We start from the raw sequence: 24858 nt of genomic DNA on the forward strand, positions 1-24858 counted from the left end.
GAGGAACATGTGAAGGTCCAGGTCCCCTTCAACAACATGACAAGCCTTGGCGGAGTTTTGAGGTGTGCATCTGAGTTGAGAGGCAGAAACGGTATGGGCATGCAAGGAGACAAATGGAGCCCAGAAGTTGTCTGATCTGTTAATGGGTTTGGGAAGTCATGGGGGTGAGAGGAAGGGGGAGGCACAAATCCAGGCATCGCTGAGACACTGAAGGAAATTCTGAAGTGCTTCTGCCTGCAGGAGCCCCAGGCCCTATTAGGTCCAGCACTCCAACCTCATGGAGGGAGGCAGCTGCTTTTCAGGGGACATTTTCATAGGTAGATATTTCAGGAGACTCAAGATCATTCTGTTGCGGTGCTGGCACCACCTGTGAGCCAAAAGTCACACAATAAAATGGTTAATAAAGCAATTATCCAAGCTGATGACAAGCATTTACGGAGAATCTCCTAATGGTGAGGGCCATGCGCTAGGCTCTTTGGAAGGGAGATATAAGACAGTTTAGTGCAGCAAATTGAGGGTGTTCAAAAATGACAATAAAAGGCCTTGCTCTCGTGAAGCTACAGTCTAATGATCCCAGTCTCTACCCTAGCGAGAGAAACAATACAGACATTTATAGAAAGATAATTCAGGTGATAGAGGCTGAGTCCCAAAGTAATAGTCCAAACCATTAGACCTTCATATTCCAAGGGTTCTGAGGATCCCTTGTCTGAGAGTGTTCAGGAAAGGCTCTAAAGAGAAGATGAGACTTGAGCTGATGCAGAAAGGAGGTTAGGTACCATCAATAGCTTGGAAATAGCACAAACCTTCTTTGAGAGATCATGCAGAGACAAGTGTCAGAAAATAACTAAAGTAGGTTTGAGAATTTCCTGGTCAAGTGGGAAATAATGGCCTTAGGAGACCCAGAACCAGAATTCCTGGTCCTGAAAATTCTGAGGGCAAGGAATAAATTCTTTCTAGAGTTTGGCTGAGGAAATGCACTGATTTCCACTTATATTGTGGATGAGGGTGGTTTTAGGGGTCTTGAGTTCCTGGAGTGGTGTGGGAGTCATGCAGGACTGACCAGACAAGGTGGGGGGGGGGTCACATGACCATTCTGAAACTCAAAGCAGGGACTGCTGTCCATGACTTTAAGATTGACCAGTATTGACCCAAACACAAAGGGCCAGGCCCAAGCAGCTTTAGTGAACGTAGTGAACAGTACAGAGTTGGCCTTGAGGCCAAAGATAAAGTTCCTACCTGGCTAGGCATTAGGCCGTGCTCTAGAAATCAGGACATGAGCCAGATGATGGTTGAACCAAACTGTGTATTTGCACAAGTGTTTACTGAGCAAATTCTACCCATCTTTTAAGGCCTAATCCAAATTATTTTTTTCATGAAGCCTTTCCTGGCTACCTCCATGCAGGGCTGTCTACCATTTCCTATGTCTGAAAAACCCTTGGAAACTGCACACATAATAAGCAGTCATGTAGAGTATTTTCTCTCCCCTTTCAGGTGACTAAATCAATCCAACTCTCCTACATCAAAGATAGATAACAAGTCTTCAAAGTCAAAAGTGGTGCCTTAAACATATTTGAATCCCCATAGCACTCAGCCCAGTTCTGGGCAAACAAAAGGTATTCAATAAATACCTACTGATTGATTCATCAATCACAGAGAAGTAGCATAGTTGAAAAACTTTGAGAGTTAAAAAAAAATCTTGTTCGAACATATTACAGGGAGGAAATTCTGGGGGAGACTTGAAAGCAAAAGTATGAATGGACCCAATATTTTCAGGAAAGTGAAAGGGAAGTGGACAGCCAGATTCAGATCAAGGTTAATTGTTTAAGACTTTTCAGGATTATTTAAAAACTCCTTGTGGTTTTTAATATTGAAATTCCAACCACTATCTGTGTGAACTTAGGCAAATTTAATTTCCTGAATCTCAGCTTCTCTGGCTATAAAGTTTGGATGACAGCACACTTGTAGAGTTGTTTTAAGGATCAGATGAGAATATGTTTGCTAATGTTTTGCAAACTGTAAAACTTTATATAAACTTATTATTAATGGGGAATTCTATGCTGAAGGGATGTTTTAACGCTCTAATGAAACCAAAGGGCTGTAGTTAATAGCACATATTCCAAAAAATTTTGGCATTAGACTGTTGGCTAATTTCCAGTTGTTTTGGGAAGTTGCCATTTTGGTGGGTTAGAGATAGATTTAGAAACATACATGGACCATACAGTGTTTGGGTTTACAGACTCTTATTCTGGTCAGTGCTAAGATTAATCAATATAAGATATCATTAAATTAATTAGAAATGTTCAGCTTTTGGCCACACCAAAATATATTATATTATATTTTAATATATTATATATTTAATATATATTTAATATATATTAATATATTATATATTATATTATAATATATTAAATATATTATATTCCAGATACAAATCAGGAATATTTGTTTCAGTATCTCTGTGCACCATGGAGTGTGTCAGGGGGCACACAGTGAGTGGAACTTGAGCTCCTCTGCTTTCAGTTAAAATGGTCTGGGCAATATTTCCTCACTTTATGGGCCTTAGGATACAGAGAAAATTGTTCTCACCTTCTGAGATTTCTGTATAGAGCAGTAGATTGTGGCTGACCTCTCTTTCTTCTGAGGAACTGGGGTCTGTCTCTGTAACAGACCAACACCAGGATATCCATAATCACCAGACGAGAGCTTTCCAGAGATTCGCCCTCAACTCTTGAGGAAAAGGGGCACCCCACCAGGTTCTGATTACACATAGAGGGTGGGAACTGCCTTAGTGCAGTGGAAACAGCGCCTCTGGTTTCCCAACACCTCCCTTATTTACGGCCCAAGAATGGGAGCGAAGTTCCTTCATTTCAAGGGACCCCAAGGTTGGTAAACATGGATAGAATCACAATTCTCTGCCCTTGCACCGCTGGTCCTGTCTCCCAGTTTGGAGAGATTCGTCTTCCAGGTTACTGGATGGTCCTAGAAGGGGGAGGGGGAGGGAAGGTGTACTGATCAAAAGAGCTCACCTGAAAGTCAAGGAACACCTGTGTATACACAGTTTCCCCTTCAATCGCAAGTGCCGGTGCCGTGTCATCTGGAGTGACGAGATCGTACTCTGCTTGCCCCTCAGAGTCCGAGTCATGTCCAGCATCCTCCTGAGTGACCAAATCACACACCTGGTCTCTTCCATTGACAGGTTGGTGCCTCTCTGTCCTCTCCTCATCCTGCTCAGTTGTTCCATTGCTGTCAGAGCTGCTGTCGGAGACGTGCCTGGCAGTCTTAGGGAAAGTGTCCACCTTCTCATACCCTTGGGAGAGCATGGAGTATACTGTGTGGTCAGCAGTGGGCTCTGGAACACATTGTGCAGGGTTGGTAAAATGTGTACCAGCCCCCTTCTCTCTCTTGCTTTGTGCAAGGATCCAAGCTGCTCTGACTCCTACCCCAGACGAGGCCTAGAGAACTGGAGGAGGTGTTTTCCTGTCTTCCCTCACAGGACTCCATTCCACTCCCCCTTCCTTCTTCCTTTCAAGCATTCACTTATTCATTCATTTGATAAGCATTCATCGAGTGTGATACGTGATGGACTTAGGAGCTCTCAGTGAGCAGGACTGGCCCCGTTGAATAAACCGTCCTAACTGCCATGACAGGTACTCTGGGGAAACACAAAGGTGAATTAGACCTGGTCTTGAAGGAGTACACTGTCTACCTGGGGGTCAGATCTATACATAAATCAACTAATGTAAGGCCAACTGTGACAAGTGTCATAGGAAAAGTATGAGGAAAGTACAGAAGTGAGAGGAGATGGTCTCTGGTTAGGAAGCAGAGAAGAACTTGTGAAGTGGCAGAATTAAGGTAGGCCTTGACATTGGGGCAGGACTTTGATGAATGACAGTGTATTCTTGGTGGAGAGGACAGCATGATTAAAGGCAGGTATGAAACCTGAGGCACCCTCTCTTTTGGGAAAGGATGATACTTAAAATATTTAACAACCACAATGGTTTGGGCATAGGACAATCAGAATGGGTGCCTGCTATGAACAACTGGGTGGATGTCTACTGCCTTTGGGGCATATCAAGCAACCCATTTGATCTAAGTGTAGAATGATAATGGCTCACATTTATTAAGTGCCTACTATGTGTCAGTCACTGTTCTAAATGTTTTTCATGAATAAATTCATTTAACCTGCATAAAACCCCATGAAGCCTAGACAATAACTATTCTTATTTATGTTTCGCAGATGAGGAAACCGGAGCACATAAAGGTTGAATATTTGCCCAAGTCAGTGGGAGGGCCAGGATCTGAATGCAGGTAGTCTGGTCCCTGGTGTTCTTAACTGCTACTCAATACTGCCCCCTATGGGCTTTGTGTAGGAAAAAAGTAGACAAAAGTAGCGATAATCATAGTTATCACCTATCTAGTGCACACTGTGGGTGCTGCCCCACGCAGTCCTCACAGCAACTGAGAGGTTGGTGCCTTCATTTTGCAAAGTAAGGAAACTAAGGCTTAGAGACTGAATTGCCCAAGATCACTAAAAAGGAGGAGAGCTAGGATAGAAACACAGGATTATCTGACCTCAGGACTCATACACATGACCACTAGGTTATCTTGCCTTTTGAGTAACAGACAAAGCCATGAGGAGCCATTGATGGTTTTAGAGCAGTCAGAATTAAGCTTTGCAAAGGGGGAGCAGAAGGGATAGAAAGAAAAAGTTCTAGAGAGGGAATGGCCAGTTAGGAAACTATTACAATATTTCAGGGAAGAAGTTACAAGGGATGGGAATGTCTGTTAATACGGACTTGTTAAATAAATTAAGGTACATCTGTAAAATGGAATAAGTGGGAGTCAGTCTTAATCTACATATGCTAATATTGCTAGGATCTACTGTTAAGTTAAAAAAGCAGATTCAGAAAAATGTTATAGATGGCTCCCATATGTGTAATCAAAGGAAGAATACATGGCTTGTAAATGCATTAAAATGCTCTGAAAGGATTTAAACATACATATATCTTAACAATGGAGATCTCTTCAGGGAGAGCTGGAGATTGGGATTTAGAAGGAGATTATTTTTAATTTATACCATGTGACTATGTGACTTTTCAATTAAAAAAAGAACCTGTTTAATAAAACAAAAAATTGATGACAGCATGAACTCAGGCAATGGCAGAGTCTCCAAAGAGGAAACTCTGGAGAGATAGTGGAGAAATAAAAGAAGCAGACCTTGGGCACTGAGGAGAGGTGCCGGGGGAGGGAGGAGGGACAGGGATGACAGTGGTGTCCCCAAAACTTTTTTATTCCTCCTCCTGTGCCCAGGGTGCCAAGGAAGGAGGGTTCAGGCTAGGGGAGACCAGGGTCTGTTCTGCCAGCTCTAAGGAGGAAGCTGGTGGGAATCTCCAAAGTCTAGCCTCATTTCCATTTCATGCCCCCTTTTTCTTGGTTACACTTTCCCATCAGAAAAGGCTGCAACGTTGGATTTCTGAGCCCCTGGCTCCCCCACACATTCCCTCCTCCTATTCCATCTCCTTGGGGCATCCCCTCCATGAGAGGTGACATAGGGTTTTTAAAACAGGGTTTGACTGAGTGGCCAGAGTTTGGGGATTCCTTAGAACTCCAGAGCTTCAGAGTTCAAGGTGGTAATTTAGGACACTGAGATTTGGGACTGGGAGAATAAGGTGCAGGCATCTCAGCTCTCCACCCCAACACTCATCAGAACAGCTCCACTTTTACGTGCATTGTGATTTGGGGGTGTTGCATAATATTTTGTTTGAAGAAAGCATTCCTTAGCTTTTTCAAAAATTGGAAAGCCACTGCCTCAGTAATACTTATGGGTAATAGGTATCTAAACAGTCTTATGAGTTTTAATTTCAACTAAGTTTTAATTTTGCTTCTGTCACAGATTTACTGTTTCATCTGGTCTTTGTTTCTCCATTCTTGGAGTGGAGACAGTAAATTCATCCTCATCATGGGGCACATTCCAGTGATGGCAGTCAATGCCTGAGGAATCCTAGAGACCCCGGAGGAAGTACTAGTTCTCCTAGCTCTGGTTACCATCTTTCAGGAGTTCAGCCTGGTTGTGGCTTTTGTTCTCCAAACCACTTTCCTTTAACACGTTGCTTCTCAGACTTTAACAGGCATATGATTCACCTACAGATCTTTTTAAAATGCAGGTTCGTGTTCAGTATTCTGGGGTGGTACCCAAGAGTTGCGTTTCTAACAAGCCCTTGGGTGTACCCACGTTGCTGGTCACACATTGAGTAGCCACACTCTGGAGTTTCCATCTGGCCTGGGAACCCCACAGCCTGTGTCATTGGTGATATATTACCTGGTGTGTCAGCTGGAGCCTCAACTTGACTGGAACTGAAGGCTGGGGCTGAACCTGAGAAATCAAGTTAGAGAAGGGTTATCATTAGTGCTGTGAGGGGAGAGAGTCTCTGATTCTGTGAGAGTCAAAGGAGAGGGAGAGAGATTTCTGAGAACATAGGGAAAAGGCTTTAGGGAGGAGAGTGGACCCTGATGTAAGTACAAGCCCATGGGAAAGGATGGCCAGAGTCTAGGGTCATCTTCAGCTGAGGAGAATTCTCTGGAGCTTCCTGCCATCTGTCTGGAAGGGAGAGCTCTAACCCCTCTGTGGTAGCCACTAATCAGGTTGGTTTGCTAGCTCACAGTAATTCTTCCAGGGACCCTATATATTCTAACCAATCTGTTCTTTCTGGGAACTACTCCATTCCCACTTCAATACTGACATTCCAGAAGGAGCTACCAATCACAAACACTCATTCCATTGCCCACAGTGATTAGTCCAAGCAATAGTCACATGACCTAAAGCTGAGCCAATCAGAGAGATTTCTGAGGTTCTTCAAATTGGAGTTGGAGGGGAAACATCTTTTTCCCCTTTCTGGTGTCAGAACTACTAGTATGTGTGAGTCTGGAGCTACCAGTTGCTGTGTTTTGGTACATTCCACCCCCACCCCTGCCCTTCAGCCGGCTGTATTAAGAGAGTTAAGCTGGCTTATAGGGAAAAATAGGGATGAGAGATGGAGAGCTCTGGTGGCTTTTGAGTCTCTGGTGACATTTGTCTCTAGGTCAGCTCTTCTCTTCCTTGCCCATAGACTGATTATGTGAGTCTCCAAATAATAAGCCACTCCCCTTGCACTTCTCCCCACCCTTTCTTGTCTAAGCTAGTTTGAGTTGGGTTTCAATTATTTGCAACTAAAGAGTCCCAACTGACACTCCTCCCCTATCATTCTGAGAAGAAATGAGGTCTTGGGAGAGAAGGGCTAGGAGGGAACTACGAGAGGACAAAGAAGTCTCCAGAGGTCTTAGGGAAATGGCCTAATGCTGGCAGATGTCATTGATCTCAGAAACTCACATCGTCCTTTTTTCTTCCAAAAGCACCAGCCAGAGATCCCAAAGCACAGAAGGGTGAAAAGAACCATCAGGGAGAGCCCAAACAAAAGTGCTGTCCTTCTCTCAGGTCCTGTGAAGAGGAACTGAGTGATATCAGTAAAAATAACAACAAGGGAGTTGGGGCAAGCAATGGACAAAACATAAAGGCCATCCTACCTGCCTCTTAAAATCCCATACTATTGCAGGAAATATTCCTTTTCATTCATTCATTCATTCTACAGCTATTTATTGAGCAGTCATATTCTAGGCAAGAAATTATAGCAGTAAGGCAGACACCGTCTCTGGGTAGAGAGGTTTATTGCTTGCCCAGTGTCACAGAGTTTTAAGTACCTGAGCTGGGATTTGAATGCAGGCTGTCAGATCCTAAAACACCCTTATCCATCACACTACACTGCCCCTCTCTATAAATGGCATAAGGAGAGTTCTAGACAGTGAATCCAGATTACTATTGATCGGAGCTCTAAAACCATTTGCCAGACACAGCCTGACCCAGCATTTTCACATCCTGGGTAGACCTTCCTTTCTTTCTACTTCTCTCTAGGGAAGAGCAGAGCACAGAACTCAGAGCCTCAATCCTGCTTCTGCTGTGTGACCTTGGTTAGTATGACTAAGGAATTAAATTGTCTATTTAATTTTAATTAATTAAAATTTAAATTAAAAATCAGCTACTCTATTCCTTATTGAAAAACTGATAAGTATATTTGGAACAACTCGGATATAAATATATTTTTTCAACTGCAAATTTTATGAAATCTGAATACAGATCAACTACTGTCCATGAGAATTTAGCATCTGAATTAAGATGTGCTGTAAGTGTAAAGTACATACTGGATTTCAAAGACTTAGTACAAACTGAAATGCAAATTATGTCGTGAATAATTCTTTGTATTGACTACATGTTGAATTGATGATATTTTGGATATATTGGGTTAAATAAAATATATGATTAAAATTAATTTTACCTGTTTCTTTTTGCTTTTTCTAATATGACTATTAAAAATTTAAATTACGTATGTGGCTTCCATTATATTTCTATTGGAATGTGCTGCTCTAAAGACTCTCACTCACACTCCCTCACTGCACTTTATAAAGAACCACTCAGGATGAAAACTCTTGGGTCCACGGACTCAAGGCTCTGAGGTCTGGCTGAACAGGAGAGCAACCTGGACAGAGGTCCTTAGAAAGAAACTGCTGGGAGCTGTTGCTGACAGGATTGCTGGCTCTGCACGTGAAGCTGGGGTGTTTTTCTCCACTTCTCCAGGAGACGCTGAGGTGAGCTCCCCCTTGGGACACGACAGCTCCTTTCTGTAGGGGGCTCCATCTGTATGTCACGTTGTGTCCACTGTCCTCCACTGAGCATGTCAGGCTGACCCTGCAGACGCCGTCCTCTGTGAGCCCGAGGCTCCCGGTGACTTTTGGCTTCTTCAGCCTCCCTATGTGAGGAGAAAGGCAGAGCAGATGTGGAGTCAGGCCTGCACCCTGGGCAGTTACCATTCAAAATATATTCATGAAGTTGTGGGTTGACATGGCCTTAGGGCTGGGAAGGTGCCTCCAGGCGTGCACCTGGACTTTCCTTTGATAGCTCTAAAATCTCGGACTCATCACTTTACTCATCTTTGGTCCTTGGAAATAGAGGAGTTAATGAAAAGTGAAAAAAGATACCCCATCATTCTATACAGTATACTGTGAAGAACAAGCAAACCAATCAACACAAATAAGCACAACACTTCCAAGTGCCCTGAGGCCCTTCAAGGCTTACATTTTGAGGTCCCATCATCTAATTTGTTTACTTACATGAGATAAGAAATATGGAGAGGTGAGCACAGCACTGTCACAGAGTAAGCACTTAATAAATGTTAACAATTTTAAAAGCAACGTAAGACTGGCACTCTTTGTTCCCAATTTCTTATTCTTTTTACTTGATCTTCTTCCTGGTTCTTTGATATTTGAGTCACAGTAGGCAATAGATGTGAACTAGCGGACTTGCATATTTTAACAGGACCATGGACAGTGACACTTTTCTCATGTAATGAGACACCAACATGCCCAGGCAGGGGATAGGTTGACCATGTCTGAATGGTACAGGTGAAGGAGCTGGCAAATATAAATTATCCAAACAGTCCAACTAAGCTCCTGTGAAGCACAGGGCTGAGGAGGAAGACTCTGAGTTCTTTCCCTCACACTCAAGGAAGCCAAGTAGCCTTCCAAGCTCTTGGAGGTCACAGGACAATAAAGGCTTTCTCCTCAGTCTTCTATGATTTTACCCAGCCAGCTCTGTCTTTATGCAAAATGATAATGTTCTATAAAAATACAGGTTGGAGAGTTCCTTGTCCCATCCAATAATCAATGCAGGAGGACAGGGCAAGTACCAGAAGTTGGTTGACTGAGGCTTAACTGGAAGCCTAGAAGAAGGGGGCCTGGGCCAGGGGAATTTGCCCAGCTGCTGATTGTATTGTCCTCCTGTGAACTGACTGGTGTGAACTGAGTAGCTGTCCTGTGGGTCTGAGGCATTTTGTAGGAGGAGGGAGGTGGGATAGGCAGCAAAGAGGAGAAACCTTTCAGGGAATGAATCTAATGATGGGCGCTCTACTCAGAAACTCACGGTAGATGCTCAGGTTGATATGTTTTGTGCTGGCAACTCTGGCGTTTGAGCACACATAGGCGTGGTAGGGGCCGGCGTCCTCCATCTTCAACTGGCCAATCTTTAGGGAGTAGTCCTGGCTGGAGACCCATGCCGTGTTCTGATTTGGATCCTTGAACTTAGTGAGTTGATTGGCTGTTGCTTCTTCTCCCCACTCTTTGCTGATAATAGAGGTGTTAAACATCCAGACAACGTTGTCTATGTGCTGACTGTGTGGGAGCGCCAGGGACAGGGTGATGGACTCCCCCAGGATCCCCGCCACTGTCTCCCCCATTGGTCCTCCTCTGGAAGCTCCTAGATCTGTAGCCAGAGGTGAGACATTGCAGTTTCAGACACTGGTCTCGATCCCTTGACCCTCAGCCTGCCTGAAGGGGACCATAGCCCAATACACCTTCCTGCCCAGGCCTCCTTCCCCCTTTCTCTGATGAGGCATCCCTGCTGCTTTCCCATGACCACTTGTCATGCACAGGTATGCACATGGCTCTGCCTATTGCATACCCAGGCCTCTCCTGCCCTCTCTGCCCTTCTAAGGACACTCTAGGAGACACCCCTACCCAAGCAAAGAGCAATCTGGATTTCTGCATCCATACTCTCTTTTCCTCTCTTGTGTTATAGACCCTTGGAGTTTCACAGTGCCCTGGGAGTTCCCAAGTCCCCTGCCAGTCTCTCTCAGGCTCCTGAGGGTAGAGAAAAAGGGATTTTTGGGCCTGTTCTCTTACCTCCCTACCTCATCTGTGTCCTGCCAGAATCCTGGGGTTTAGACTCTATAGCTGCTTAGACTGTTTCTGGAATCCCCTGGAGGGCCTTAGTGGAGCCAGTTACCTGTACAGAACTGCCAGGCATGGACAGGGCGGGAGCTGCTCTGGCTGACTGGGTTCTTGGCTCTGCAGATGTATGGCAGGTCTGAGTCACAGGGCAACCAAGAGATGGTGAGACTAGGCCCCACCCAGGATTCAGAAGCATGGGGATCCCTCGAAGTCCAGTAGTACTGAACATCTTCCCCTGCCCCCTTCACGGAGCATACCAGGGTGATGTTACAGGAGGCGTTCTCAGACATGTTCACAGACTTCACGGTGACTCGGGGCTCCTGCAGCTGTTCTGCAGGAACAAGGGCAATAGGAAGACTACTCAGAATGCTTCCCCAGCAGGAAAGGGCTAAGTGAAAAAGATGGTGATGGTAGAGGAGCTGGGGGCCGAAGGAAGAGGCCAGCATTATCTGTTCCAGTGGGAGGTCTTTTTTTTTCTCTTTGTATCCCATGAAAGCTAGGTTGATTGCCTTTCCTCAGTGCTTCCATAGTATCCTCTACAGCTGTTATCACCAAGACTCAACATGACAATAGTCTGATTACTTCTCTCTCTCCCCCACCAGTTAGTGAATTCCTTGAGGACAGAGCCAGTGTCTGTGTCTGAACATCTAACATCTGCCTGGTCCATGAAAGACACTCATGAATGTTTGGTAAATAAATGGATGAATGAGTCAGCCCCAAACACTGGGGATTTGGAAGCTCTGCCTCTATAATTTGAGTTGCCCTTGCCTTTTGGTCTAGATTTGGGACCCACTGTGCTTCCAGACTTTCTTCCTGGTCCTCTCCTTTCCTTTTGTTCCATCTCCTCTGTTCATAGCCTGTGTGTGTGTGTGTGTGTGTGTGTGTGTGTGTGTGTGTAAGTTCATTTTCTTTTTCTTTTTTGACTAGGCAATACATACATAAAATTGAAATTGCAAAGATACAAAAAGGTACACATGCACACACAAAAAAACAAGCTTTCTTGCCCCAGCCACCTAGTTCCTCTTCCCAGGAATTATTGTTCTTGGAGGCAATTACTGTTTTGAGATTCTTGTTGATCTTTACAGAGATATTCTACTTGTAGACACATATATATAATAGCATGCTGTACATATTGTCCTGAAGCTTTTAAAAATTTTAATAATATATCTTGGAAATTGTTGTATGTTAGTACATATTAAGTTGATTCATTCTATTTCTGTTAACTGCATAGAATTCCATTTCCTTAATATATCCAGAGCACCCTAAGAATCATTCAGAAAGGTCAAACAATCCAATAGAAACACGGTGTTATAGGCTAAATTCTGTCCCCACAAAGTTCATATGTTGAAATCCTAACCCCAAGTACCTCAGAGTGTGATTGTATTTGGATATAAGACTGTATTTGGAAACGGAGGTAATTATTTTAAAATAGGGTCATTAGGATGGTCCCTAATCCAACATGTCTGGTGTCCTTATAAGAAGAGGAGATTAGGACAGAGACAACACAGACAGAGAGACAACCATCTGAGGACATAGGGAAAGAAGGTGGCTGTACGCAAGCCAGGGAAAGAGGTCTCAGAAGAAACAAAACCTGATGACCACGTGACCTGCCCCAGATTTGTGAGAAAGTAAATCTCTGTTGTTTAAGTTACTCAGTCTGTGCTATTTTGTTATCGCAACCCTAGCAAACCAACACAGATTTTGGCACCAGAACTGGGGTGCTGCTATAATGAATACCCAAAAATATTGAAGTGGCTTTGGAACTGGTTAACGGATAGAGGCTGGAAGGGTTTTAAGGTGCATGTTAGAAAAAGCCTAGATTGTCTTCAAGAGACAGTTCATAGAAATATGGATGTTAAAGGTGATTCTGGTAAGAGCTCAGAAAGAAAAGAAGAGAGCTGTAGAGAAAACTTCTATTATCTCAGAGATAGACATATTATTGTCAATATAACATTGGTAGAAAGATAAACATTAAATGTGTGGCTGGTAAGGTAATAGTTGAAAATGAAGAGCCTGTTATTGGAGGAAAGGTGATACTTATAAAATGGCAAAGAACTAAGACAAATTATGTTCTAGTGTTTTGTAGAAAGTAGAACATTTAAGTGATGAACTGGGTATTTAGTTAAGGAGATCTCCAAGCAAAGTGTTGAGGGCACTGCCTGTTTTCTCCTTTTGCTTGTAGTAAAATGTGAGAGAAGAAAGATAAATTGAGGAAGGAATGGTTAAGCAAGAAGAAACCAGAATTTAAAGATTTGGAAAATTCTCAGCCTATATATAGAGCAAAAAATGAGAATTTGTGTCTGGAGAAAACACTGAGAGTATGGATAGACAGTGGTGTAATTCAAGGATCCAGTCAACCATTTCAGCAGAAATTCTGCCACCTTGGACTGAAGGGACACAGATGGGACAAAATGAAGGAAGGCTGTCAGATTTGGGGGATTTTACAGGATAAGCCAATAGAGATGTCCAGCTGAGACCATGCTTTATCCTTCAAGAAAAGGGAAGAATGACCCCAAGGGCAGTTCAGAGGTTGACAGGTCTGCCACTGGTGCCACAGGCCTAAAGGGCATAGGCCCAGGGGCCATTGGTGAGGTGGTTTCCTCCTTGGTTCCAGGGGGCAGGGCTGCTGGCCAGGGCCCAGGGCCAAGGGGTGTGGCTGTCACCCCACTGGACCAGAAGGATAAATCATAGAGCCAAAGGGGATTATTCTCGTACCTAAGAAGATGTGGAGACTTCCCTAGTGGCGCAATTGTTAAGATTCCGCCTGCCAATGCAGGGGACACGGGTTCGAGCCCTGGTCCGGGAAGATCCCACATGCCGCAGAGCAACTAAGCCCATGCGCCACAACTACTGAGCCCGTGTGCCACAGCTACTGAAGCCCGTGCACCTAGAGCCCATGCTCCACAAAAAGAGAGGCCACTGCAATGAGAAGCCCATGCACTGCAACAAAGAGTGGCCTCTGCTCGCTGCAACTAGAGAAAGCCTGCACGCAGCAACAAAAAACCCAATGCAGCCAAAAATAAGTATATAAATAAATAAAATTTATTAAAAAAAAAGAAAATACATCATCAAAAAAAAAAAGATGTGGTACATATATATACAATGGAATATTACTCTGCCATAAAAAAGAATGAAATAATGCCATTTACAGCAACATGGATGGACCTAGAGATTGTCATACTGAGTGAAGTAAGTCAGACAGAGAAAGACAAATATCATATGACATCACTCATATGTGGAATCTAAAAAAAGGGTACAAATGAACTTATCTACAAAATAGAAATAGAGTTACAGATGTAGAAAATAAACTTACGGTTACCAGGTGGTAAGGGGGGGATAAATTGGATTGACATATACACACTACTGTATATAAAATAGATAACTACCCCAATAAAAATTTAAAAAAATCTAATAGAATTTGCCCTAATAGGTTTTAGACTTGTTTGGGACCTGTGACGCATTTCTTCTTTCAGATTTCTCCCTTTTGGAATGCAAATGTCTATGTTGTGCCTGTCCCATCATGAAAGCAGGTAACTGCTTTCAAAGGTTCACAACTGGAGAGGAATTTTGCCTAGGATGACTTATACCTCAAGTCTCACTTAGACATGATTTAGATGATATCTGGATAAGATTTTGGACTTGATGTTGGAATGGGTTAAGACTTTGGGGGCAGTTGAGATGGGGTGAATGTATTTTGTGAGAAAGACATGAGTTCTGGGGGGCCAGAGGGCAGAGTGTTATGGGCTGAATCAAAATTCATATGTTGAATTCATAATCCCTATTACCTCAGAATGTGACTGTATCTGGAGATAGAGATTTTAAAGAGATAATTAAGTTAAAATGGGGTTGTAATGTGGGCCTTAATCCAGCATGACTAGTGTCCTTGTAAAAAGAGGAGACTAAGACACAGTCAACACAGATAGAGGGACGACCATGTGAGGACACATCAAGAAGGTGGCCATCTGCAAGCCAAGGTGTGAGTCTCAGAAGAAATCAAACTTGCTGACACCTTGACCTTGGGTTTCTACCCTCTAGAATTGTGAGAAAATAAATTTTTGTTGTTTAAACCACCCAGTCTGTGATATTTTGTTATGGCAGCTCTAGCAAGCTAATACCGATGGATAAAGGATATTAATAGAGAGTGAGAATCCAAATGTCAGAAAAGAGAATCCAAATAGCTCTTAAACACATTTTGGCTGTTCTTCACTCTTGACATCTGTATTTATGGAATTGGGTGAAAATGACCAATGTGATAATTCTCTTTGTCCTAGAGAGATTAATTCCTGGAGAGGAAAAAAGCCTGCTTTTAAAAATAAAAGGTCAAAACCCACAGACGCTCTCTGGAACTCACCATAGATAGACAGGGTGAATTTCTCACTTGTGGTGACTTCAGAATTCTTTTGGTTTATCTGGGCTTTGTAGGATCCTGCATCTTTCAGAGTCAGCTTGTTGATAGACAAGGAGTTGTTCTGGGTGATGTTTATTCGCCCCTGGTAGCTTTTGTCTATAAAGATAATCTTTCCTCTTGCATCTGCTAAAGCCAAAGCTTCTTGGGGACCACTCCAGGCGATGTGCTCAATTTCTGTGTCTACTGAAATGTTCAGGGAGAGAATCACCGAACCCCCTAGAATCCCTTTCACCACTGTTGGGGCTGAGTCCTTTTCAGAGGCTCCTAGCCCTGCAGAGACAAAAGAGGGACTTGGAGGAGGAGCTGGAGTCCTCAAGCCAGTGTTCATTTGTTTGTTCGTTTATTCATGCATGCATGCATTCATTCATTCAATAAACACATATTGGTAATAAATGCCAGATGTTGAGAAATGAAATGATATTTTGGCTGTGCTCCCTCTAGGTCCATTGCTTAGCAAATGGACCTCATTCATCCATTCATTCACTTCCCAAACATTCTCTCCCAGGAATGTAGCTACAATAATCAGTAAAACAGACTTTATAGGTTCCTATTCCTACAGGGAAATTAGCATTGTGACTTTCGATGAATTTCTGAATTTCTCTGAGAATCAGTCTACTCATCTGTAAGACAGAAATGTTCACACCTGTACCATCTTCCTCCAAGAATGTGGTAGAGATGAAATAAAATCAGGTTGCTGTAAATCATAAAGAACTAATGAAGTAAAAAATGGAGCATCTTTAAAAAAACAAGATGGATTGATGGATGGCTAAAAGGGTGGATAGAAGAATAGGTGTGTGATAAAGCAAGTAAAGTAAAACACCAGTGATAGAACTGAGCTGGGAGGTATCTGAGTGTTCACTGCAAAATTCTTTCAAGTTTTCTGTACGTTTGAGAATTTTCATAATAAAATATTGGGAATAAAAGGAGCATCTCTCACCTCTATTATCACCTTACCTTTCCCTCATTGTCCACGGATCTCAGCCTGACTTAGGCTTGGCCAGGGAAATCTGGTCTGTGCTTGGGAACAAGGTTTGGGGTTGGGAATAGATAGGTAGCATTGATTCAGCCCCTGATTTCCTCATCTCAGGAAAGACTCAGATCTCTGATAACCATTGTTACCAAGGGTTCCAGAGACCTGACATTTGGCCACGGCAGCTTATTTCCTTGTAGAGGTCCTGTGAGTATCCGCTGGGTGACCCCAGCCTGGATTCCCAGATTCCAGGGCTTCTGAGGCTCTAGAGAGTGCTCTGTAAACCCTAGACCAACTCAGATGGGTTCAGGACCCAGACTACACCAGGAATTCTGGGTGGAAAAATATGTAGAAAATGTTAGAGAGAGAGGAGTGTCCAAAGTACAGCCTGGAGGGATGGGAAAAGGTTGAAGTGTGTTCAGAAAGCCTAAAGGTTACAGCTTCCGTAAACACAGAGAAGAGATTGGTGCAGGCCAAGGGGGTCTCTGCCCAGACCCCCATCAGCAGAGTACTTGGACCTTGTGGCGTGGTAGCTAGGGAGGACACAGGACTAGGAACCCTGGACATGAAAGGGTCAGTTCAGGTAGACTCTGGGGGCAGATTCAGAAGACAGAAGCTTAGCTGATGTGATGTTGGTTTGAGGTTGCCTAAAAGAGAACTCTTCTCATCCAGAAGACACTGCTTATGATTGCTATGTGTGTATTAGGCACTTTGTAGAAATCACTTCATTTAATCCTCAAAATTATCTGATAAGTAGCCCTGTTCTTCTGATAAGGAACTGAAATTTAGAGAGTTCAAGCCACTTGCCTGAGATCACAGGTTTGGTCAGTTGCAGAGCCCAGATTCTATGTACATGATGCCGCGGAGTATAGAGGCCAAAAGCACTCACCACCCCATCCTGGAAGCCCAGAGGTGCTGGGTCTTGGCTGGGTTCATATGAACATGTTTTGACATCATCTTTCCTCACATCAACGATAAACAAAGCCTCTCATACTGTCAGTGAGAGGAGCAGGATGTGGTCCTGATCATATTGTAGCAGAGTGCTACATAGCTCCCTGCAGAGTGACAGGAGTCCCAGGTATCAGCCATCTTATTTTTGAACTACATCATTTGACAAATAATTAAAGGGGGGTTCAAAGATTGTGATAACTGAATTTGACTTGCCCACCCTTTAATAGTGTCTGAGAATAATGTACTTAACAGTGATTATCATAATAACAAACATAGCTTCCACCAACTACGTGCCAAGCACGGTACACATACCATCTCTATCTATAAAACAGTCTTGCATAATACATCTTATTATTTGTATTCTACACTTAAGAAATAGAGTATGAAATTAGAACACTCCTTAACACCATACACAAAAATAAACTCAAAATGGATTAAAGACATAAATGTAAGGCCAGACACTATCAAACTCTTAGAGGAAAACATAGGCAGAACACTGTATGACATAAATCACAGCAAGATCCTTTTTGACCCAGCTCCTAGAGAAATGGAAATAAAAACAAAAATAAACAAATGGGACCTAATGAAACTTAAAAGCTTTTGCACAGCAAAGGAAACCATAAACAAGACCAAAAGACAACCCTCAGAATGGGAGAAAATATTTGCAAATGAAGCAACTGACAAAGGATTAATCTCCAAAATTTACAAGCAGCTCATGCAGCCCAATAACAAAAAAACAAGCAACCCAATCCAAAAATGGGCAGAAGACCTAAATAGACATTTCTCCAAAGAAGATATACAGATTGCCAACAAACACATGAAAGCATGCTCAACATCATTAATCATTAGAGAAATGCAAATCAAAACTACAATGAGATATCATCTCACACTGGTCAGAATGGCCATCATCAAAAAATCTAGAAACAATAAATGCTGGAGAGGGTGTGGAGAAAAGGGAACACTCTTGCACTGTTGGTGGAAATGTAAATTGATACAGCCACTATGGAGAACAGTATGGAGGTTCCTTAAAAAACTAAAAATAGAACTACCATACGACCCAGCAATCCCAATACTGGGCATATACCCTGAGAAAACCATAATTCAAAAAGAGTCATGTACCAAAATGTTCATTGCAGCTCTATTTACAATAGCCAGGACATGGAAGCAACCTAAGTGTCCATTTTCGGATGAATGGATAAAGAAGATGTGGCACATATATACAATGGAATATTACTCAGCCATAAAAAGAAACGAAATGGAGTTATTTGTAGTGAGGTGGATGGAGTTAGAGTCTGTCATACGGAGTGAAGTAAGTCAGAAAGAGAAAAACAAATACAGTATGCTAACACATATATATGGAATCTAAGGGAAAAAAAAAAAAGGTCATGAAGAACCTAGTGGCAAGACGGGAATAAAGACACGGACCTGCTAGAGAATGGACTTGAGGATATGGGGAGGGGGAAGGGTAAGATGTGACAAAGTGAGAGAGTGGCATGAACATATATACACTACCAAACGTAAAATAGATAGCTAGCGGGAAGCAACCGCATAGCACAGGGAGATCAGCTCTGTGCTTTGTGACCACCTAGAGGGGTGGGATAGGGAGGGTGGGAGGGAGGGAGATGCAAGAGGGAAGAGCTATGGGAACATATGTATATGTATAACTGATTCACTTTGTTATAAAGCAGAAACTAACACACCATTGTAAAGCAATTATACTCCAATAAAGATGTTAAAAAAAAAAAAAGAAATAGAGGCTCACACACGTAAGAAATGATGGAGCAAGGACTTAATTTCAAATATTCCTGGTACTAAAGCTTGGGGCGGGGGGTCAAAACTTTTCACCCTACTGCCTCCTAAGTTCCTAAAACAACTCCTTGGAAACACAAAAGCATCAAGGAAACTCCCTTCTAGACCCAAACAGTGAGGTTTGAGGTAACCCTAATTGGTGGAGCCAGACAGAGGGAGATGTCTCTTTGCCCTGAACTGTTTGAAATTCCCTGCATTGACCATCTGAGGCTTGGAGGTCGTTGGATGTGGCTAATTCCAGGTTTATCCAACATAACCAAGAAGCACCTCGAGAGTTGGGTGTGGATATAAACAGCCCTGCTGCCGCCTGTGTTTTTATGGTGAGCAAAGATGAAATAGAAAGTGAAGAGAGGGGGCTTCCCTGGTGGCACAGTGCTTAAGAATCCGCCTGCCAATGCAGGGGACACGGGTTCGATCCCTGGTCTGGGAAGATCCCACATGCCACAGAGCAACTAAGCCCTTGTGCCACAACTACTGAAACCCATGCGCCCTAGAGTCCGTACTCTGCAGCAAGAGAAGCCACAGCAATGAGAAGCCCGCGCACAGCAACGAAGACCCAACACAGCCAAAAAAAAGTGAAAGGAGGTCAAACTAAAATTCAGCCTTGAGGTCTAGGCTCCCTCTACCCCCATATATGCATCTAAGAGTTTTCTAGAGTTTTCCTCACTGCCCATGCCCACCTCCATCCTCACTGCTGTCAGGTCCTTAGTGCTACCTGCATTATCCTCCCTGAATCCCTGGTAAGGAAGCAGGATTCCAGACGGACAGTAACTGCCACAGCCACATCCAATGACCTCCAAGCCCAGGTGGTTGAGATCCTCCCTGGGGTACTGGGTCAGCTCTGCCCACTGGAGAGGGGTGACCCAGGCCATGCTCTTGAGAAACGTTTCTCAGAAACTAGCAGAACTTGGGCCTTGAGGGGGAGGTAGGATGGTGGGGAGAAAGGATATTCACATAGAAGCCACCTAGCCGAGGGCAACCAGACCATCTCCAGATCCCCAATGAAGCCTCCATACATGTGATAAACAAGGCAGGATGTAGAAAGAAGCTCCAGCAGTTCTATCCCTCCCTAGGAAATTGACAGGTGGCTTATCCTCAGGACAAGTTCCCTGTATCTCTCTGTGTGTTTTACCCACAGTGTATAGGGAACAAACTCATCACCCAATATTTCTTAGCAGGAAAATGTGAAGGTGAGAGGAATAGAGTCTGAGCCCAGAGTTGTTTGTGACCGGGGCTAGAATGTCACCTATTCATGGTATGTAACTATGCATACTCACACACACACATACAGAGCTCAGAGTAAGGTGGAACTTGCAGAATCATTACCAAAAGGAGAAGCCTTTCCTGCTTTTAACAATTAGAATCCCCAGCAGAAATGTGACCAGCCTCAGAGGAATACCAGTAGCAAGCAGCAGTGGCCATAGTGTGGACTTACCCATGAGCAGGAAGAGGAGAGTGGTCCATAGAAAGGGAGAGGATATGTGTGGCTGACTCTTTGGTGGCTTATTGAAGAAAGGTTGTAGAGCCCAGCCATCTGTTTGTCTCCTTGGGCTCGCCATGATGATCTACTTTCAGATAACATGCTGAAGGAGGAAACACTTACCACAGCTTCCGCAATTGCATGTGTGTGTGTGTGTGTGTGTGTGTGTGTGTGTGTTTGTGTGTCCCAGGGAGGGTTGTTTATACCCAGCACCACCAACTCCTCCCACATGCTCAGGCTGGGGTAGAGGTCCCAAGTCGATTACTAATCTTCATGGGATTTTGCAAACCAATAGCGGCTATCACTTGCTTCAGCCTCAGGAGACTTAGGTTCTAAACTTGGCTCTGAAGATGCAGCTTAAAGATCTCTACCTCCTGGTATTCATGCCCTAGTGTAATCACCTCTTCTTGAGTGTGGGATAGATTTTGTGACTTGCTTCTAGTAAGCAGAATGTGGCAGATGGGATGGGATGTGGCTTCCATCTTGGGCTCTCTTTCTCCACCCCCATCCCTCCTTGAGCTCATGCGAGGAGCCAGGTATTATGTTGTGAACTGCAGGGCCCCAAGATAAGGAAGGCCTCCAGCCAGCATCCAGCATGGAACTAATGTCTCTGGCCAATGGTCGATGAGAACCTGATGCCTGCCAAGAGCCACAGGAAGGAAACTGGAAGTGGATCCTCCCCTAGGAGGGCCTTGAGATGACTGCAGCCCTGGCTGACACCTTGACTGTAGCTTAGTGAGGGACCCTGAGCCAGAGGCACCCAGCTAAGCTGTGCCTGGATTCTTGACCCACAGAAGCTGTGAGATAATAAATGTTTATTGTTTTAAGCTGCTAAGTTTTGCAGTTTGTTACACAGCAATGGATAACTAATACAATGGTCCAATAAATTCCCTATTTTGCTTAAGCCAGTTTTTGTTGGCTTCCTGTCAATGCAACTGAAAGACTTTGAATTAATCCTGAAAAAACACCAGGGAAACTGTGCTGAGGATGGATGTTGCATGTGACAGTTGTAGAACTGGCTGAGTTGAGAAGGTAAGTTGGGGGGGGGTAGCATAATTCCCTTTATTTGCCTTGGGAAGCTGACTTCTTCTTTTAATTGATAGTGTAATAGCTGGTTAAGCTGTAGCTTGTTGTATCTTGAGATTTATATGTTTACTTAAGCTATAACATTAGAGGACTTAGAAAACTTCAGGATGGTGGAGTGTGTGGTTTTAGCTAACATTCAGTGAGTGCTTCTCGGGTGCTAGGCCCTCTTCTAAAACTTGACACATATTAACTCATTAGTCTTCACAACAGCTTTATGAGATAGGTATTTTTTTATCATCCCCACTTTATAGATGAGAAAACTGAGGTATAAGGAGAGTAAGTAGCTTGCTCTGAGTTTTGTAGTTAGTGAGAATTTGAACCCAGGAAGTCTGGGAGGAAGGAGGGAGAGAGGGGGACAATTAGGATAACAGGTCTCTGCCCATGGAGAGCTTCTTCAGAGGCTGGTCATGAGCTGATGTTGTAGAATCCTGAGAGGGAAGACCTCCTTAAATTTGTGCTTTAGACACCTCTCTCACCTCACTCTAGTACTGGCCCTGTGGCTAGAATATGGTTGCCTAGAGAGAACTGCAGGACATGGGGCCAGGAGTGGTTGCCGCAGCTCAGATAAAGGGTCTTACAACCTAGGAGCTATGGACTAAATGTTTGTGTCTCCCCAACATTCACATGTTGAAGTCTAATCCCAAATGCAATGGTTTTAGGAAGTGGAACATTTGGGAGATGATGAGGTCTTGAGGGTGGGGCCCTCAAGAATGGGATTAGTGTCCTTATACGAGAGACCCCAGAGAGCTCCCTCACCCCTTGTGCCATGTGAAGACACAGTGAGAAGATGGCTGTCTATGAGCCAGGAAGCAGGCTCTCACCAGACGCCAAACCTGCTGGTGCCTTGATCCTCGACTTCCCAGCCTCCAGAACTGAATTTCTTGTTTATAAGGCACACAGCCTATGGTATTTTTGTTATAGTGGCCCAAATGGACTAAGACATAAGACTACATGCAGTGATGGTCCAGCAAGTGTTTTTAAGCAGAGGCATTGCATGACTCAAGGACTCGAAGAAAGATTACTCCAGCAGCAGAGTGGAAGGTGGATGGAAGGAATGAGACTGAGATATGAGAAGACAGGTCACTAGGGAGCCCAGGTAGGAACATGAGAGCAGGGACAGCCTGGATGGGAAGAGAGAAGAAAGGTGGGAGAGGGTTCAAAGATATTGATAATAATGAAAATAATCACTAACATCTGTTGAGTAATTGCTGTGGGTAAGGCTTTGTGCTTGGAGTTTTACATACGTTTTCTCTTTTAATCTTCACATCAACCCTATTTGGTTGGTACTCCTATTATCCCCATTTTAGAGATGAGGAAACTGAGGCTTAGTGAGGGAAAAGTCATTGGAAGGACCTTCTTTGAAGTTGTGAACATAGGTAGACACAGTCTTGTGACACACAGAATCCAAATGAAGTATCATTTAAGTATAGTAATTAAGTACAATAAAAATCAAAAATAATGTGAGTTTTGATATAATGCAGTTGGCAAATGGGGTCTTGTACTCACCCAGCCCCTGTCTTCACACAGCAAGGGCTAATATTCTCATTGGGCTATGGATGCAAAGGCACCTAGTGTTGGGAAGCAGAGTGGAGGCAGGTTGGCCCCAGCATCTCCAGTTTCTCAGTGTCCTTGTACCAGGCCAGCAAAGGGTGCAAATGACTGGAAAGTCTGGAACCCCTGCTACTGTCCTGGAAATCCAGCCAGTCACAGGCTCCTATTTACTGGGCATTGCCTTCAGGTAGCATCAAACTCCAGCCTGGGCTGCAATTTGGATCCTGCAACCATAGTCCCAAATTTAGTTGCATAGATTCACCATGAGCCCCAAACCAGCCCTTTAATAACTTTGCAATTAAGATGACCCTGCATTTTACACAACTGCATTTTTTGGACTTTACTTTTAATGTTATGTGGGGTTCTAATATGTAATATTCCTAAAGATTGGAAGAATATGAAAAGAGTATAGAATTTTGGCAAGTTCAAAGCTCTTTATACCTAAATGGAAAGAGAGTTAAATATCTTAAGAGCAAAAAGAAATGCAAAGGAAAAATCAAGTTCTGTAGCTGCAGGAAGGGGAAAAATTAGGTAATATCACAGTGTGCAAATTGAATCTAGGGGACAAGGGCATGAGACCAGCCTTTTAGAGGGCATCAACAAAGTAAATAAAGTGACCATCAGCTAAAGTCTCAGTGATATCTGGTCATTAAGCAACAGTCCTTGGTTGAGAAGGTGGCCCAGGGAATAGCTGGGATTGAGATGATTGTTTCCTTTGTAGTTATGAATCTTTCAATCCTGGAAAGATAAGGAATTCAGAATAGACATGTTCAAGATATCAGTTAATACTTTTTGTTTAAGCATATGTATTGTTTAAGAAATTCAGCTTATTAAAGTAATAGTTAACTTTGTAGTTCTGATTTGAACTGTGTTAATTGAGTAATTGATTTACACTTTGATTTTAGTTGGAAATCTTAAGTATATATGAAGTATTGAATATTTTAAAACAACTTAAGAATTACCATATTTAAAACTTTAATTACTAGATTTATAAGCTCTCTTTAAGTATTTGGGGAGGCTTATTTGTTGATTAAAATACTTTAGAAGGAATTTAAATATATGACATTCAATAGTGAGGTTTGAAGTCCTTAAGGGAATCAATTTATACATTTGTAAAATGAGTCAAATATTATCAATAGCCCCTAAAAAGGGTTATTAAAAGTTTCCTGACTTGTAAATGGAACAATATGTTTGTAAGCTGAACTGGCCTTAAGGCTGACAGGTTTTTAATTTGTCTGTTTGGTTTTTTTTTAGTAAATTGAATATGAATTCTTTTTTTTTTTTTAAAGTATTTGTTTATTTGGCCGGGCCAGGTCTTAGTTGCGGCACACAGCATCTTCGTTGCCGCGTGCGGGATCTTTAGTTGCAGCATGGGGGATCTAGTTCCCTGATCAGGAATCGAACCCAGGCCCCCTGCATTGGGAGAGCGAACTCTTAACCGCTGGACCACCAGGGAAGTCTCTGAATATGAATTCTTAAAAGCAGTATAACCTATGAATGATTTTTTAAAGCACTAAAACCACCTTCAGGGAAATAAATGATAGTGGGAGAGTCTTATTGACTGGAAGGTAGTTTGCTAAGGTCACAGGGCTAGCAAGCAGCAGAGGCAGGATTCAGATCAAAAAGCTTCACACACACCCCACTGCACCCAATCCCTCCTGAGGCTAAATCATTCACATAACTTTATTTTTCTATTGATGTGACTTTCCCACTGGCCTGTGAGCAACATGCTTGCAGAAACTTCTTTTCACCTTTGAATCCCCAGTCTCAGCACAGTGCCTTTGCAGCTCC

At 43.2% G+C, this 24858-nt stretch overlaps 1 protein-coding gene across 1 annotated transcript; it reads right to left on the reverse strand.

Moving 5' to 3' along the window:
* Positions 1–298: 298 nt before the first annotated feature.
* On the reverse strand, positions 299–20509 carry LY9 (lymphocyte antigen 9). Its single transcript, XM_061185830.1, has 10 exons — positions 20386–20509; positions 15164–15490; positions 10868–11143; positions 10007–10345; positions 8532–8837; positions 7367–7474; positions 6320–6373; positions 3027–3307; positions 2587–2658; positions 299–367 (listed from the first exon to the last, which is right to left on the reverse strand). Exons 1-10 carry the CDS (start codon positions 20507–20509, stop codon positions 299–301), a joined length of 1956 nt encoding a protein of 651 aa, XP_061041813.1.
* Between the last annotated feature and the right edge of the window lie 4349 nt (positions 20510–24858).

Source organism: Eubalaena glacialis, chromosome 3 (assembly GCF_028564815.1).
Source record: "Eubalaena glacialis isolate mEubGla1 chromosome 3, mEubGla1.1.hap2.+ XY, whole genome shotgun sequence".
Lineage (NCBI taxonomy): Eukaryota > Metazoa > Chordata > Mammalia > Artiodactyla > Balaenidae > Eubalaena > Eubalaena glacialis.